The 17,712-nt window shown below is 33.9% G+C and overlaps 1 protein-coding gene across 1 annotated transcript in view; it reads left to right on the top strand.

Annotated features, from left to right (window-relative positions):
* sorcs3a (sortilin related VPS10 domain containing receptor 3a) overlaps nt 1–17,712 on the top strand; it is a 352,179-nt gene that overhangs the window by 288,425 nt on the left and 46,042 nt on the right. The window contains 2 exon segments of the mRNA XM_056456597.1: nt 10,226–10,339; nt 15,527–15,698. Of these exon segments, the coding sequence (XP_056312572.1) occupies nt 10,226–10,339; nt 15,527–15,698 (286 nt within the window).

Below are 17,712 nucleotides of genomic sequence, written 5' to 3'. Positions count from 1 at the left end.
ATTGGCATGCTCACAAGTACAAATCACCATCATGGTAACACACCAACAACAACATGCATTTATGTAACAATATATGAAGTGTTTGTTGTAAAAACAGATGCATCCATTTTTAGAAATTTTCATAAATCCCTTTTGTACATTTAGAACATTTATAATGGACCATTTCCACTGATGGTACAGTATGGTACGGTACGGGTCACCATTATCATGCTTGGGTTTCCACTGTCAAAATGGACAGAAAGTTTTAGTCGACATCATTCTCCCCTTAGGAAATGTCAAAGTAAAGCTGTACAGGTCGCTCACATATCATATGAGAAATACTTTTTACAAAACAGAAGCTTTATACACATAAATACTTGTGTATAAATGTTCATTACTAACCTTTCTATGAACAAGATTTGATTATAACTGCAGATCAATGATAAAAAATAGCCTACTGAAATGTCTGCAATTATAAATTACAATTAACGATATAAATGCAACATATATGAACACATACAGACTTTTAGGGGAGTTGCACACCAGATGCGCTGCGACGCTATGCAGCACCATGCATTTTATTCTAAATTCTAAACATAGGTTTCTATCAGGGTATGCACACCAGCGTCGCAAGTCAGCCGTTGTCCGCACTTCCCAGCCACGACTCAGGACACTGTTCATATTTCTGCCCTGAATAGTTTCATTTTAAATAACATGCAAATGTGCGCGTTTGGAAGTGACGCAGTGGTGCAGTGGGTAGCACGTTCGCCTTACAGCAAGAAGGTCACTGGCTCGAGCCTCAACTGGGTCAGTTAACATTTCTGTGTGGAGTTTGCATGTTCTCCTCGTGTTTGCGTGGATTTCCTCCGGGTGCTCCGGTTTCCCCAAAGACGTGGTATAGGTGAATTGGCTAAGCGAAATTGTCCAAAGTGTATGTGTGTGAATGACTGTGTATGGATGGTGGCTGGAAGGGCATGCACTGCGTAAATGACTTGAACAAGTAAATGAGCTGGATAGGTTGGCGGTTCATTTCGTTGTGGCGACCCCTGATTAATAAAGGGACTAAGCCAAAAAAAAAATGAATGAATGAATGTGCTCGTTTGGTGTGCGATACTTTCAACTGTCATATGCACTGCATGTCGTGGCACAGAGCGACACATCCAGTGTGCCATCTGCTTTACAGTCTGCGATATGTTACCAATTACAGAAAAATCACACACAGCATACATTTGCAGAATACATACAAGCCTTTATTTGGCTACAAAAATACACAACATATACAGTTGAAGTCAGAATTATTAGCCCTTCATTGAATTTTTGTTTCTTTTTTTAATATTTCTCAAATTATGTTTAATAGAGCAAGGAAATTTTCACAGTATGTCTGATAATATTTTTTCTACTGAAGAAAGTCTGTTTTATTTCGGTTAGAATAAAAGCAGTTTTAATTTTTTAAAAAATATTTTAAAGTCAAAATTATTAGCCTCTTTAAACTATATATTTTTCCATAGTCTACAGAACAAACCATCATTATACAATAACTTGCCTAATTACCCTAACCTGCCCAGTTAACCTAATTAACCTAGTTAAGCCTTTAAATGTCACTTTAAGCTGTATAGAAGTGTCTTGAAAAATATCTAGTCAAATATTATTTACTGTCATCATGGCAACGATAAAAAAAATCAGTTATTAGAAATTAGTTATTAAAACTATTGTTGTATTTTTTTTAATTGTATGTTTAGAAATGTGTTGAAAAAAAATCTCTCCGTTAAACAGAAGTTGGGGGCTAATAATTCAGGGGGGGCTAATAATTCTGACTTCAACTGCCCACATTCAGTGTAAACCTCTCATCTGTATCTTTAATCTTCAGCAGCACATGTAGCCTCTTGTTAGAAAGTAATTTCGCCATTTCGAGTTCATAATAGTCCAAAAGGTGATGATAATAGTTAAACATAGCAGTTTGTTTTAGGTTTTAGGTTGCTGAAAGAATCATTTGCTCCTTTGTTTTTCCGGCTTCTCCTTTGTTTTTTCGTGTTTCACTCTCATGTTTGTCCCTTTCTGAAAGGATTGGATGTCAGAAGCACTTCAATAGTCACGCGCGCGTTATTATCATCAGCTCAAGAAGTTCGTTATTTCAAATATGGACGTGCGGCGAGTGCACACAAGCTCTCTGGAGGAAGCGAAACCGCTCACACTTTTAGATGGCCTCGCAAAACAAAAACAGGACACGGCAGATTTTGTTCTTCTTGAATTTGTGGCTGTTCATCAAGATGACGACCAGGCTTGTTTGAGCTCAGGTCGACCATGGCTTGTTATTATATATAAAGTATCACGGTGTAATGTCTCGGCTGTGTATTTGAAAAATGGTGGTTTCTTTGCTTTTATTCTCCTGCTTGTGTGCGCTAGTGACGGATCTCTGTAAACCAATAGCATTCAGCTATACGTCTAGCTCTGCCTTTGGTACCCTTTTCTTGGGCAAGGCACCCTTTGCAAAGGGTATCCAAAAAGTGGTACAGTAGGGTTCGCTTTTTGGTACCTTTTGATAGGGGAAACGACCATAAACAGGTACCAAACCGTACCGTACCATACCACTCAGTGGAAATGAGCCACAAAAGCACATTTATCTCTTATTGAAAATGAAAGATTGATATATTTGTGTTAATAAATCAAACAAACAAATAAATCAATGAAAAATACCATGTTACTGTACCATTTTCCTCCAAATGCACCTTGATTTTGGCATGGAGTGTCATATATCCCTAATATTTTTTTTGCTGAAATTTCACCCTCTTCTTTCAGAGCTCTGTCACACTCACTGATTATGAATGTCAGAGCGAGGACATATTTAAAGAATTCCTCTGACATCTCTGATTGGCTAAGACGTGATGCTCGCCTACATATGAATAGAAGCTCCGCATGGTGTCGCTTCACGCTGTGTGTGATTATGCATCTGCCATTTTAGGGCTTGTTGAACACAGGTGATCCTCCAATACTTTTTGACTAAACTTTTCTCCTTTGAATCATTTTTCATTTCTATGTATGTATTTATATACAGTTGAAGTCAGAATTATCAGCCCTCCTGAATTATTAGTCTATGTATATTTTTTCCCAATTTATGTTTAATTGAAAGCAGATTTTTTGAACACACTTCTAAGCATAATTGTTTTAATAACTCATTTCTACAAACTGATTTCATTTATCTTTTCCATGATGACAGTAAATAATATTTTATTAGATATTTTCCAAGATAATAGTATTCAGCTTAAAGTGACATTTAAAGGGCATCTATGATGAAAATTATCTTTTGGAAGCTGTTCGGACAGAACTGTGTTTAGATATAGTGTGTCCACAGTCATATTGGGGTGATATAAAAACAATAAGTCTTGTTTTTTAATTTCCTGATGTTAAAATAGGACCCAAATCCCTCTTATTTTGAGGCCGACCACAACAAGACGCAGGAGTGCGGTTTCCCCACCCACCGAATTGATTGACAGCCACGTATTAACATGTCTCCGTAGTGACATGTATAATCATATCAACAATACAGGATGTGCGCAAAGCAAATATGATTAAAAGATCTGTTCAGCACTCTGTGATCATCAATCATCATCAAATGTGATCAAGAGTGAGTTTTACAAGTTTAAAACATATTTAAAACAGTGCATGTTTGTAATTAATTACATTGATTTTACCGTCTTTACTTCATCACCACAGCCACTTGTCAGTACAATTATAGAGGAATATGCTTCAATCCCGGTTTGTGAACGTTCAATCAGATTTATTTTGTACATTAACATAACGGATATCCATACAGCAGTGGATATTAACCTGTATCCTGTCACATTTGTGCTTTGTAATGACATTGTGTTTGACTCATCGTTGCAGAAAGGTTTGAATTAACTCCACAATAAACACTTCAAATAATCATTAAAGTTCTTACTGTATTATGTTTCACAAACGTTACGTGAGATCTGCTTCCTTCATGTCTGTCACTGTGCTGTTTATCTGACGCAGCTGGGAATGGAGGGTGGGGAAAACTAGCATTAAAGGCACAGGCAACAAAATCAGCTACATTGTGTTCAGAGCAGAGAATCAAATATTCTGAAATGTATAATAAATAATCTGATGGGTGTTTTGAGCTGAAACTTTACAGACACATTCCGGAGACACAAAAATCTTGAAAAAGGGGTAAAATAGGTGCCCTTTAAAAGCTTTACTGGGCTAATTATTTTTATTAGGAAAGTTAGAGTAATTAGCCATTGCATAAAGATGGTTTGTTCTGTAAACAATAAAAACTATTATATACTAAAAATATTGCTTAAAGGGGCTAATTATATTGACCTTAAAGTATTTTTTTATTTTTATTTATTTTTTTGTCATTTTTTTTATTAACAACTGCTTTTATTCTAGCCGAAATAAAACAAATAAGAAAAATATTATAAAAAATACTGTGAAATTGTCCATTAAAAAGCACTTAGGAAATATGTTTAAAAAGAATAAAACTTTAACTGGAATGCTGTATATCTGTAATCCCAGAAAACTGCTTGGTTACACAATCATCACGGATAACAATCCATGTTTGAATTTTGCCCTTATGTATTCCTGTCAGACTGTTTATATCTTTACACCGTTACCTCTGCCATCACAGCAATCTTCTCCTGAGGACTGTGATAAATCTGTAATTCTGCTTCTTTCCTATAGATGTGCTTTCAGAGGCGTTTATATACACAATAAAAGCTCCTGGCCGCAGCTGCAACACATACTTTAGAAGGAAGCATTTATTTCCTTTCCCATTAATAGAAATTATTATACTTTAAATTATTAAACTTAAAAAAAAAAAAATGAAAACGAAAATGATTTTATCTTTGCTGTTTTTATTACTATTTTGCAGCACAAGACATTACTGTGTTATAAATTAACAGGACTCAAGCCTACATCTTTCACATGAGATTTTAAAATTATTAGGCTTAAATAAAGAGAGTTAAACACTATTTTGTCAAGATAATGATGATTATTTTGTTGCAATTATTTAGAAAGAAAATAAACCTCTTAATTAACAGGTTCCATATTTTTGTGATTTTTGTTTTGTTTTGTTTTGTTTTTGTTTTGTTTATTTCATTGGGATTATAGGACTTTTATTTGTTTTCTGTTTACTTTTGATGTTGAAAATCTAACTCTGTTGTTTAACAAAGTCTCTTTTGTTGACATGTTATGAGTTTGAAACAATATGTTGTGTAATAAATAATATATAGATAAATAAGTCTGTAAAATTACAGAAAAATTACTGATATTTTATTATCAGGTTTTCATACAACAATTATAACACCAAGACAGAAATTTATCGCTTCAAACTATTAAATAATGTCAATAAAAGTCACTTTTTCAAACTTTTTAACATCTAAAGTTGTTGGAGGAAAAAACAGCCCTAAGCCTAACAGCCGATTTAAATGTTATCACTCAATTGAATGGGCAGTATCAGTGGTTCTCAGCACATAGGTATGGGCCAGTAGAGGCCTTCTGTGCCTACTGGTTGGCTCAGAAGGTTGTTATCATCCATCCACATGGTTAATCAGCCATATATAACATACGGCTGTGGTCGAACCCCTACCCCTACCCCAACCCTAAACCCAACTGTCACAGTAACATAAAAACAAATCTGGAGCTGGAGCTGGAGCTGTTTTCTCTATTAGTAGAGCTGATTAACCATGTGGATGGATAACAACAGACTTCTGAGCCTAATAGTAGGCACAGAAGGCCCCTACTGGCCCATATCTATCAAATGATAACCACTGATAACACTCATTCAGTCGAGTGATAACATTCAAAGTGGTTGAGCCTAATCATAACCCATTCAAAAGCATAAATATATGTACAGTAGAAGACAGAATTATTAGTCCCCCTGAATTATTAGCCTCTCTGTTTGTTTATTTTTTTTCTCCCAATTTCTGTTTAACGGAGAGATTTTTTCAACACTTTTCTAAACATAATAGTGTTAATAACTCATTTCTAATAACTGATTTATATTATCTTTGCATGATTACAGTAAATAATATTTGACTAGATATTTTTCAAAACACTTCTATACAGCCTAAAGTGACATTAAAAGGCTTAACTAGGTTAATTAGATTAACTAGGCAGATTAGGGTAATTAGGCAAGTTATTGTATAACGATGGCTTGTTCTGTAGACTGTCGAAAAAAAATAGCTTAAAGGGGCTATATATATATATATATATATATATATATATATATATATATATATATATATATATATATATATATATATATATATATGTATATATATAAATATATATATATATATATATATATATATATATATATATATATATATATATATATATATATATATATATAAAGCTGTTAATTTACAGTATGGATATTTTTTACAATTATGTTTTTTTTTAAGTACAAGCAATTTATTAAACTGGTTTTGCCAGAACAGAAATGAATAATTATATTTTTGTATTAGCGCAGACAAATCACACTGTTTTTTTTGGAACAGATTTAATTTATATGTTAATTAATTCAGAAATTTTTACCCAGTTCTGCTTTTTATCTTAATTTAACCAAGTGCAGCCAAACTTTGGTGCCTTATTTTCTGTCATCAAGCCTCATTTGTTTCTGAATGAGGTCAAACTTTAGCAGCGCAACGTAGGCCAATCAATTCATATTTCATCTGTTCTTTCCAGACAGGCAAGTCTCTGAAAAACACAAGTTTGGTGAATTTGCAGCAAAATCACAGATACATTTTAATTTGTTTTGAAGGGGCAAAAAACTACTTGTGATATGATATGCTCAGTAATTACTTGGTGGAATATAATATGTTGTCTCCAATACAAAAAAAAAGCAAAACTAATAATAACATGTATTGCTTGGTGGCGTAATAATTAAAAAGTTCTTCCAGTTGCAGATATAATAAATAAGGTGCTGATATAATCACTTAGAAATGCAAAGAGTGAAACACAATTAAGAAATATTTCTCTTCATTGACCTTTTTTTTTCAATAATTGCAGTATGTGTAAAATAATAGCATTATGACCACAGTTTAGACTTTTAAGATACATATAATTAACATAATGTAATATAGCTATCTTTAAATTAAATTGGCTTTTAGATTTAAACAAGTCTTTTTATGCATTGTAAGAACAGTTAAAGGGCACTGGCAAAAATCACTTTTTATAAGTTTAAACACAGTTGTGTGGTAACAGTGTTTAAATACAGCCATATACAAATGGTAATAAAATTATTAATTCTATTTTTTAGAATCACAGTTTGACACTGAAACACTTTGATTGACGTTCTCCCTTTGTACATGTCATCAGAGGGGGAAAGCCCCACCCATTAGTGACTATCTTTCCTTCATTAGCATAAACAGACCTGAGTGAGAAGCAGCCGCCCGACATTGGCGTTTTGAATCTGCTACTATGATGACCCATAGGTGTTTATAGCTCCACCCTCTATTGAAAAGAGCACAATCTCATTTGAATTTAAAGTGACAGTTACCAAAACGGCACAATTTGGAGCAAAGCCTGACCGTGCATTCACATGGGGCTTCAGCATCAACGCTTGACCAAGGGCATGTCTGAAGTTGGGGCTGACGCGATCATTGTAGCAGCCCCAGCCAATGAAATTAGTCCGCAATCAAAGCTGTCTGAGCTGGGGTATTTGCATAAAAGTATCTGATTGGCTGACGCTTTCCTTGGCGTTTGAAAAGTTGAGAATTTTCCAACTTCTGCAGCGAGCAACGCTGCTGAAGCAGCGCAGACAGATCCGCAATGCAGTTCGGCAACGCCTGACGTCACCCATTCAAAGTGAATGGAAAAGCATTGACGCTGATGCCCCATGTAAAAAGGGCATAAAAAGAGAGAATAACATCTTTAATCAAAGATGTTGATTAAAGATCAGATTCAGATCATTTTTTTTTACATTATTATTTAAGAGTAGGTTTCATTACTAAACCAATCAATATTTGGACATTTAAATTCAGAAATTACAGGTTTCTTGTTTCTTACATTCACAGAATCTATACAAATTATTCTAACATGCAACTGCAAGAAAAAAATAAATTAAATTTAAAAAATTATATAATTATTAACATTATACATTATTGCCATCACATCATTTTTAATATCTAAACCATCTCACATTACATCGAAACTGCCAATGTCATAAGCTCATAAGGAAATGTTTTACATAACTATAAGGAAGTTTCAGTTTTTCAAAAAAACAAAAGGATAATATAATTGTAATGAGTCAGGGACAACAAAGATGAAATAATCCACATGCAGCTTTATTCAATAGAATCGTCAGGCAGGCAATGGTAAAAACAGGGACAAACAGGAGCATGCCAAAAATCTAAAACATAGACAGAATAACAGGCGAAAGGTCAGGACAGGCAGTAAAACAACAGAAAACAATAACCAAGGCAAGGGTTAGAAACACAACAAGGCTAAACAAAGAGAACGCTTTGAATTGTTCAATTACAGCTTACAAGACTTAGCTGTGTGTGTGTGTGTGTGTGTGTGTGTGTGTGTGTGTGCGTGCGTGCGTGCGTGCGTGTGTGTGTTTGTGTTTATAGTCCTGGTAATCAGTCTTCAAAAGCTCCAGCTGTGTGCTTGCAATCAAGGGGGGTCTGGGCCAGGTGTGTGAGTGTAGGGAATGATGGGATTTGTAGTTAATTTCAATGGCAGAATTGTAATCCGGGTGATGGTGCATGTTTTCCAGCGATCTGAAAGGCCTAGATGGTAATAAGATATAATATAATATAATATAATATAATATAATATAATATAATATAATATAATATAATAAAATATAATATAATATAATATAATATAATATAATATAATATAATATAATATAATATAATATAATATAATATAATATAATATAATATAATATTGGCTGATTAGAAATTTGCGTTAATGAGCAGTTGGACAGGTGTACCTAATAAAGTGGCCGGTGAACATGTTATGTACTGACATTATGGCAAAGACAAATAAACTACCAATTCGCTTGTAAAAAAAATCCCCATTCTGAGTTGTCCATGAAAAATCGAAGCGTGCATCAATAACATCTAGTCAGCCAAAACCAAATAAATTACCATATCCATATCCATCAGCATGCTAAAATGACTTCTCCAATTGTCATGCTTGAAATAAAGGTAAACATTGCATGCGGTAAACATTAGTACATTGACAATCAGAGCTAATGCACACAAAACACCTCTTAAAGCTGAATGTTATCTGAGAGCTGGATTGGAACTGTTCGTAATTAAAAACCCAAAAGCTTGATGCCAAAAGCGACCGTGTGGTCTGCTGGGTTTTGTTTTTTTGCGGATCAGTAATTAATTGATAAATCAAAGTCACCGGTGATATATGAACAGACACTTCACTTCAGCAGGTTCCATGGGCTTCAGGGAGCCCGGAAAATCGAAAGACATGCCATACAGTTTGAAGCCCGCAGCTCTCAGAAGCAGAGAAAGACATTTGTCATCCCAGAATTAATGCATCTCAATGGCTGCAATTGTCTCGAGGGCATAAATGAGGGACATGCTAGGATCCTGGATGTGCCGCTGAGCGTCAATGGATGTACGGATACAGTTATAGGCTTCCAGAAATGTCACAAACCAGATCTGAACTCACCGTGACCTTGGTTGAATGTAGAGAGATGAACTTGTACTGAATGTATGGTTTTTAATGATTGATGTCTCTAATGAGCTTAAAGGGATAGTTCACGCAAAAATGAAAAATTACTCACTTTAGTCAGCCTCAAGTAGTTTTGAGTACTTCAGAGTTTCTTTTGACTGTTGAACAGTAAAGAAGATATTTTGAAGTATGCTGAAAACCTGTAACTATTGATTTCCCTTATGGGAATAACAAATTCTGTGAAGGTTACACGTTTGCAACATTTTTCGAAATAGCTTCTTTTGTATCTACATCTATATTTGTATCTAATAGCTTCTCTATCTATCTATCGATCTATCTATCTATCTATCTATCTATCTATCTATCTATCTATCTATCTATCTATCTATCTATCTATCTATCTATCTATCTATCTATCTATCTATCTATCCGTCCATCCGTCCATCCGACTATGTCCATCCGACTATCCGTCCATCCATCCATCCATCCATCCATCCATCCATCCATCCATCCATCCATCCATCCATCTATCCATCTATCTATCTATCTATCTATCTATCTATCTATCTATTGTCTTTTGCAGTGATTATGGTTTTGAGAGGAGAGGGGATGGAAACTGTCTCCCGGCGTTTTGGTTCAATCCTTCTATAGTGTCTCGAAGCTGCAGCCAAGGGCAAAACTTCCTCAACAGCACAGGGTAAGAAGCATTTACCATACTTACACAAAGGGTTTACATTCTGTCATGGTGGAGTTTTACTTTGCTCGAGGTCACTGATAGCTAAATCTGGCCTTCAGGCACAAGCACTAGACTATTTCAATAAGGACTCACTGTACCATAGGGTTACAGTGTATATGCTTATTTAACAAAGCTAAAGAAGGATTAAGACTGACCCTACTGTATACGCTAATTTAGCAGTATTACTTTAAGACTGTTGAACTGCATCCCAATCATCACAAATACTGCAGCAGACCTATTGGAACCCGCATGGACCCAAGATTCTCACATAAATCAGTCAAGTTCGGTGAAGGAAAAATCATGGTTTGGGGTTACATTCAGTATGGGGGCGTGCAAGAGACCTGCAATGGATGGCAACATCAGCAGCGTGAGGTATCAAGACATTTGGGCTACCCGTTACATTACAAACCACAGGAGAGGGAAAATTCTTCAGCAGGATAGCGCTCCTTCTCATACTTGAGCCTCCACAATAAAGTTCCTGAAAGCAAAAAAGGTCAAGGTGCTCCAGGATTGGCCAGCTCAGTCACCAGACATGAACATTATTGAGGATTTCTGGGGCAAAATGGTGGAGGTGGCATTGAAGATCAATTCAAAGAATCTTGATGAACTCTGGGAGTCCTGCAATATACTGTAAAAATGTTCTTAATCCATTAAATATCACTTCTATTGAGAAATATTCAATAGAATAATATATATGTATGTAAAATCTGTGCTCGATTTGTAAAGCAGTTTCAATCAGACCAACACTAAACCAATTTGGTTTTGTAGCTATTTTTAATTAAGCTGTGGCATGATTTAAACTTTCTTTGCCGATGAGTCGCACAAGCCATATTGACGTGAGCAGGTTTTAAACTTTCTGCAGACCGTGGCGTCTGTCTTTACGACAACTTTCTAGACAGGCAATCCATACAAAGAGACCGAGCCGGACAGATAACACTGTGTAATGGAAAGACTTCATTTGAAGCTCATTTAAAAGCAACATCGGTCAGAAACCATGTCCATTCAGAGCAGGAGTGCGAAATTACAGACAAGGAAACAGACAGAGGAAGAACAAGATTATCATTTTCTGAGATTGTGTCAGAGCCGACACATAAATTGTGGCCAAAACCAATTCATTCTTCTGAGAAAAAAAAAGTATATATATACTTGAGCTGCTTAGAATGGAATTTGTATTCAAAGGAAAAAAAAATACAGTGAACATTCAGATAATTTGTGTGTTTAAATAGGTAAATGCCATTGAGTTATATAATATCAAAAAAATATATATATATATATATATTTTTTGGAGAAAGTCTTTTCTAATTGATTTCATTCAAGTCTCTTTCTTTTAATTTGACTGGTGTAAAGCAGTTTATATCTTTTTTCAAAAACTATTTTTAAGTTCAATATTATTATCCCCTTTAGATAATTTATTATTGTTTTTTTTATTGGCTTTACAGAACCAACCACTGTTGGTTATAAATCAATAGAAATAAACACACACACACACACACAGCTGAGTCTTGGAAGCTGTAATTGAACAATTCAAATGTTTAAATTGCACTCTAAGCTCAAAACTAGTATCTTGCAATATAACTAGAAAAATATTATGGACTGTCATCATGGCTAATAATTTTACCTTCAACTGTTTATGCTAAAAATGTCATTAAATGCTGTAAATACAAGCTACAATTGAAAAATGTGGTCTGCATTATAAACATATATTCAAAAATATTGATTTAAGGCCCATTCACACCAGGGCGCTTTGTGCTCGTTTTTTCCTTTGACATTTAATGCCTTGTGACTAAATAAAGGGAGCCAATGCGATCGTGCACACCAACGTGCAAAAACGGCAAGCGTAAATGCGTCATTTTTAAAGAAACGCTTCATGCTCGTTTTTTTGTTTTGACGCACCGTGTCAAAATCTTCTCCACCAATCAGATTGGCACTTCTGTTCACGTGCACGGAGCTGCTGAAGTTACAGTAAACAGCACTTGGAGTGCTCAAGCGCAAAACTGTCAATGCGAGAGCACATTAAAGATGCCCAGAGGCGATATGAACGTGGAGCCGCTTATTGCACTGGTGAACAATAATCATTTCTTCATCGCTAGAACTGGAGCTGCTACTTGAATCATCCATGCTTGTTTGAATCACCTGTAACTTTTACACCAAGTATGTCAACTTTAAGGTCTTCTTCTTCTGTGTAACAATCGGGTGTCAGAAGCTTAAAGTTGTGTAGCGCCATCTAATGTCAAGGAGTATACTTGCATACACTTTTGCTCGACGCCAGTTAAAATCGATTGGGTTCAAATCCGGAAAAACGTCTCAAAAAATGCTAACGATAAACGCAAACAAAAAGCATCACGGTGTGTACGAGACTTTAAAGATTACAATATGCCCCCACATATGCAAAGTGTCTAAAATATATGGCAGTACAAACACGATAATGTAAACATTGTCATAATTCATTCGCAGTAGATCATAAGCTGCATAAACAAGCCTGAAATAGACTCAAACTTTTATTTTGACATGCCTTTATTACTTAAAGATGCCCAATCAAACAAATAAAGAATCGAATGCGCCCTGTTAAAACATCCCAAAAGGCACTTATTTTGGAATGTATTTATTTCTACCAGCTGCACAATCAAACAAATGACAGACACAAAATATTTAAGAAAAATAGGTTAATGTATTACCATAATGTGTCATAAAAATGTCTGAAATACACTTGTATTTTGACGTGTTTACTACTTACAATAGCTCAATTAAACAAATGAATGATATCAAATGAACACTATGAAAACATCTTAAATGTATTATATAATACAAAAAGTCATTATTTTTGAACATCATCATCACCATCATCATGCCATATAAACAGACTCTTGTTTTGAAATGTATTTACTACTTCCAGCTGCTCAATCAAACAAATGACGGAGATAGAATGAGCAATGTTAAAAACATCACCTTCCATAAATAGGCCTGAAATACACTCAGACTCTTATTTTGAAATATATTTACTACTTCCACTTGCTCCATAAAACAAAAGAAAGATTTCGAATATGCACTTTTTCAATCATTTTAAATATATTACAACACAAACACCATAACATTGTCGTAATTAAGCAACAATGTCATAAAATACACTCAGACTCTTATTTTGATATGTATTTACCACGTACAAATGCTCAGTTAAACAAATGAATGAGATAGAATGAACACTGTAAAACATATTAAATATATTATTTGATACAATAATATCCTTATTTTAAACATCATCATCATCTTGCCATAAAGAAGCCTGAAACACACTCAGACTCTTAATTTGATATGTATTTACTACTTCCAGCTGCTCAATTAAAAACAAAAGAGGGTGATGCACTGTTACAGCCATTTTAAATATATTACAACACAAACGCCATAAAATTGTCATAACTGATCAACAGTGTCATAAAAACCCTAAAATACCTTCTGACTCTTATTTTGAAACATCTTTTACTACTTCCATCTGCTCTGTCAACCAGATTAGGGTGATAATATGCACTATTAAACGCATCTAAAATGCATTTAGATTCAAATATCATTATGTAAATCGATAATAAATCATAAGCAATTACTTGACTCTTATTTTAAAATTTACTACTTTCAAGTCAAACAGATGGGGAAAGTGTCATCATCATATTAAGCCAAATCACAGTTCTTGTTTTCTCAGCCTCATTTTTTAAACCACTGACAACAACAATTAAGACTTTCATTATACCTTTAAGATACTTAAGATTCAAATATAATAATTGTGTAAATCAATTGTAAATCATAAGCAATTACTTTACTGTACTACTTTCAAATGCTAAATCGAACTGATGAGAGAGGTTTAATATATTAAGCCAAATCACAGTTCCTATTTCCTTAGCCTCAAATTTTAAACAACTGAAAGTTATAATTTAAACTTTTAATATGCATTTTAGCTACTTAAGATTCAGATATCATTATGTAAATCAATGGGATACATGCCGAAGCATGCTAATAGGACTTTTAATTTTTAATTTTAATTAACTGGGTTAATCGTTTCCGGTGAAGTGTATGCCAATGCAAAATCGGCACATTTAAGGTCAGTTTTCTTTAAAAATCTCCACTGGCTAAGTGATATCCGATATAAAGTGGTTCTCAGATTGTACAATAAGCACTGCATTAAATAACATTTTTCCCTGCCATGTCTTTATAACATGAGCATTTATTTTGTTCCAGTATATTCAATGGAGCTTCTTTGCTAGCCCGCCGATTCTGAGGGGCGCGTGCGAGCAAACGGCTTTTTGTCTCGTTTTACGCTTGAGCAACTAAATTAATGCCAAAGTCTGTTTAACTGATTGTATTTGATTTACATTACAACATCAATGCTGTAAAAAGAACTGTATAAAATGTTAAAAAAACTCACAATAACAGGTCACCGGAAGTTTATCAGTATGGGAAACACACTAGCTCGGCATATACCCTATAGTATATCATAAGCAATTACTTGATTCTTATTTTGAAATGTACTACTTTTCTAAGTCAAACAGATAAGGAACGTCCAATCATTATATTAAGCCGAATCACAGTTCTCTCTTTCCTTAAACTCATAATTTAAACCACTGAAAACAATAACTAAGACTTTTATTATACATGTAAAATATTTAAGATTTATATATTATTTTGTAAATCTCTAGTAAATTATAAGCAATTACTTGACTCTTATTTTGAAATTCACTACTCTTAAATGCTAAGTCAAACACACGAGGAAAGTGTAATCAATATATTAAGCCGAATCAGCCCTAAATGTTAAAGCGCTGAAAACAATAATTAGGACTTTTATTATACATTTAGGCTACTTAAGATTCAAATACAATAATGTACATCAATTGTAAATTATAAGCAATTCATTGACTCTCATTTTGAAGTTCACTACTTTCAAATGCTAACTCAAACAGATGGGGAAAGTTTAATCATCATAAAAAGCCAAATCACAGTTCCTGTTTCCTCAGCCTCAAATCAAAAGCAATTCATTGACTCTTATTTTGAAATATATTTTGAACACATTTACTAAACAAATATATATTTAATCACAAATGTTAGTGAAAATGGCTCATGTACGGGGTAGTTTTTATTTATTTATTTATTTATTGTTTGTTTCAGATATCGTAAGGTGGTAGCGAATAACTGCACTAAAGGTGTGAAGGAAATGTACACGGCCAGAAAACAGCAGTGTCCGAACCGTCCACCGCGAGGTTTAGTTCTGACAACACGTGATGAAAAACTCACAGCAAACATCGGCAGCAATGTGACCTTCCTGGTGCGACTTGAAGAGGTAAGAACTGAATATGATCAGATTCATTGATCTGGTATAGTTTAAAACACAGTATAGCCAGAAGCTGTAATTATGGCCTTGGTGTTGAGTCAAGACCTGAATTATAATTATTGCAGTTCGTGTGTCATGCTAACAGTGGTCATATTTCAAGAGTTTATGTAGGAGATCAAATATTTTATATATATATATATATATATATATATATATATATATATATATATATATATATATATATATATATATATATATATATATATATATATATATATATATATATATATATATATTTCTATTTATTTATTTAGCAAGACACTTTTACCCAAAGCGACTTACAAGAGAGCATAAGCGAAGCACTTCAACTCATCAGAGAGTAGCAGTACATAAATGGTACGACACATCTAATTTATTTATTTATTTGTGTGTTTGTTTGTTTGTTTTAATTTTTTATTTTGTTTTTATTTATTTATTTGTTTATTTTAATTGTTAATTTTGTCTTTATTTATTTGTTTATTTAAATTTTACATGTTGTTTTTATTTTATTTATTTTTTGTCTATTTAGTTAGTTAGTTAGTTAGTTAGTTAGTTAGTTAGTTAGTTAGTTAGTTAGTTAGTTAGTTAGTTAGTTAGTGAGTGAGTGAGTGAGTTACTTAATTATGTAGTTAATTATTTAGTTAATAAGTTTGAATATAGTTACTAGCCATATCGGAAAGAGAATATAGTTACTAGCCATATCGGCATAGAAAATAGCTAATTTTCAGTCTGCCTTAGTACGCAATGTAACAACAGAAGAGTCAAACTCTAAATAGGAAAATTATCCAAACTATTTGGGCATTTGGATTGAGATGCTAATGGTCTAATTCTATTTAATGACCTATGCTAAGCTAGGCTAAAAGTGTTTCCACCAGACACGAAAATTGTCTAAATGGATTAAAAAATGGTAAAACCTTTTAACTCTAGGGCATTTGTAAAATGAGTTAATTAAAAAAATAAAAAATAAATATAAAAGTGGAGTGTTTCTTTAACTACCAGAATTATATAACTAAAATTACCATAGCCGTCAATCTGACCCTTCTCATATAAGAGAACTACATTCAAAGATTCTATTAAGATTAAAATTAAGCTTTGAATATCTGTCATTATATTTATTTAAGTAATCACCCTAAAAATGGGATATTTTAGGTAATGCAGCCTATAAATGTATAATTAGGCTATATTACACCACCCGAAAATTGTCCGCAATTATGCTGCTTTGATAGACATATCTGAAGTAAGAGTATGTTTTTGCCAACAGAAATATTTTTGAGAGCAGGAAGTTGCTAAGCAACAGAGGCACGCACATTTAAAGTCACAGCAGACACTGAAGTGGTAGTTCTAGGTAGAAATAATAACTCTTTTGTGGTTTGTAATTTTAATAAAGTAATAATGTTAGAAGGAAATATATTATACACATATTTAGGGAAAGTCAGGGAATTATAGATATGTGTGTTTTATTTCAACAAAGTTATTAAATCGCAATTTTTTTAAATTGTGAATTACTATTTTTTTGTTTGTTTGTTTGTTTGTTTGTTTGTTTGTTTGTTTGTTTGTTTGTTTGTTTTAAGTGGACAAAAAAAAGTTATTTTGCGCCTTCGGGTCAGGCATAGGTCTCTCACTGTGAGAGATTTTTATGCCTACGGGCCTACGGGCCATTGTGCCTATGGGCCATACACCAGTGCAGAGTACCCAGCCTTCTTGGAGTCCTTGGGAGAGGTGCTGGAAGGTGCTCGGACCGAAGACTCTGTTGTTCTACTGGGGGGCTTCAATGCTCACGTGGGTAATGACAGTGATACCTGGAGAGGCATGATTGAGAGGAACGGCCTTCCTGATCTGAATCTGAGTTGTGTTCTGTTATTGGACTTCTGTGCTAATCACAATTTGACCATAACAAACACCATGTTTGAGCATAAGGGTGTGCATCAGTGCACATGGCACCAGGACACCCTTGGGCAAAGGTCGATGATCGACTTCGTGGTTG

This window comes from Danio aesculapii, chromosome 1 (genome assembly GCF_903798145.1).
Source record: "Danio aesculapii chromosome 1, fDanAes4.1, whole genome shotgun sequence".
Classification (NCBI taxonomy): domain Eukaryota; kingdom Metazoa; phylum Chordata; class Actinopteri; order Cypriniformes; family Danionidae; genus Danio; species Danio aesculapii.
The sequence above is the reverse complement of the archived record's forward strand: the minus strand, read 5'-3'. Positions and strand labels throughout refer to the sequence as shown.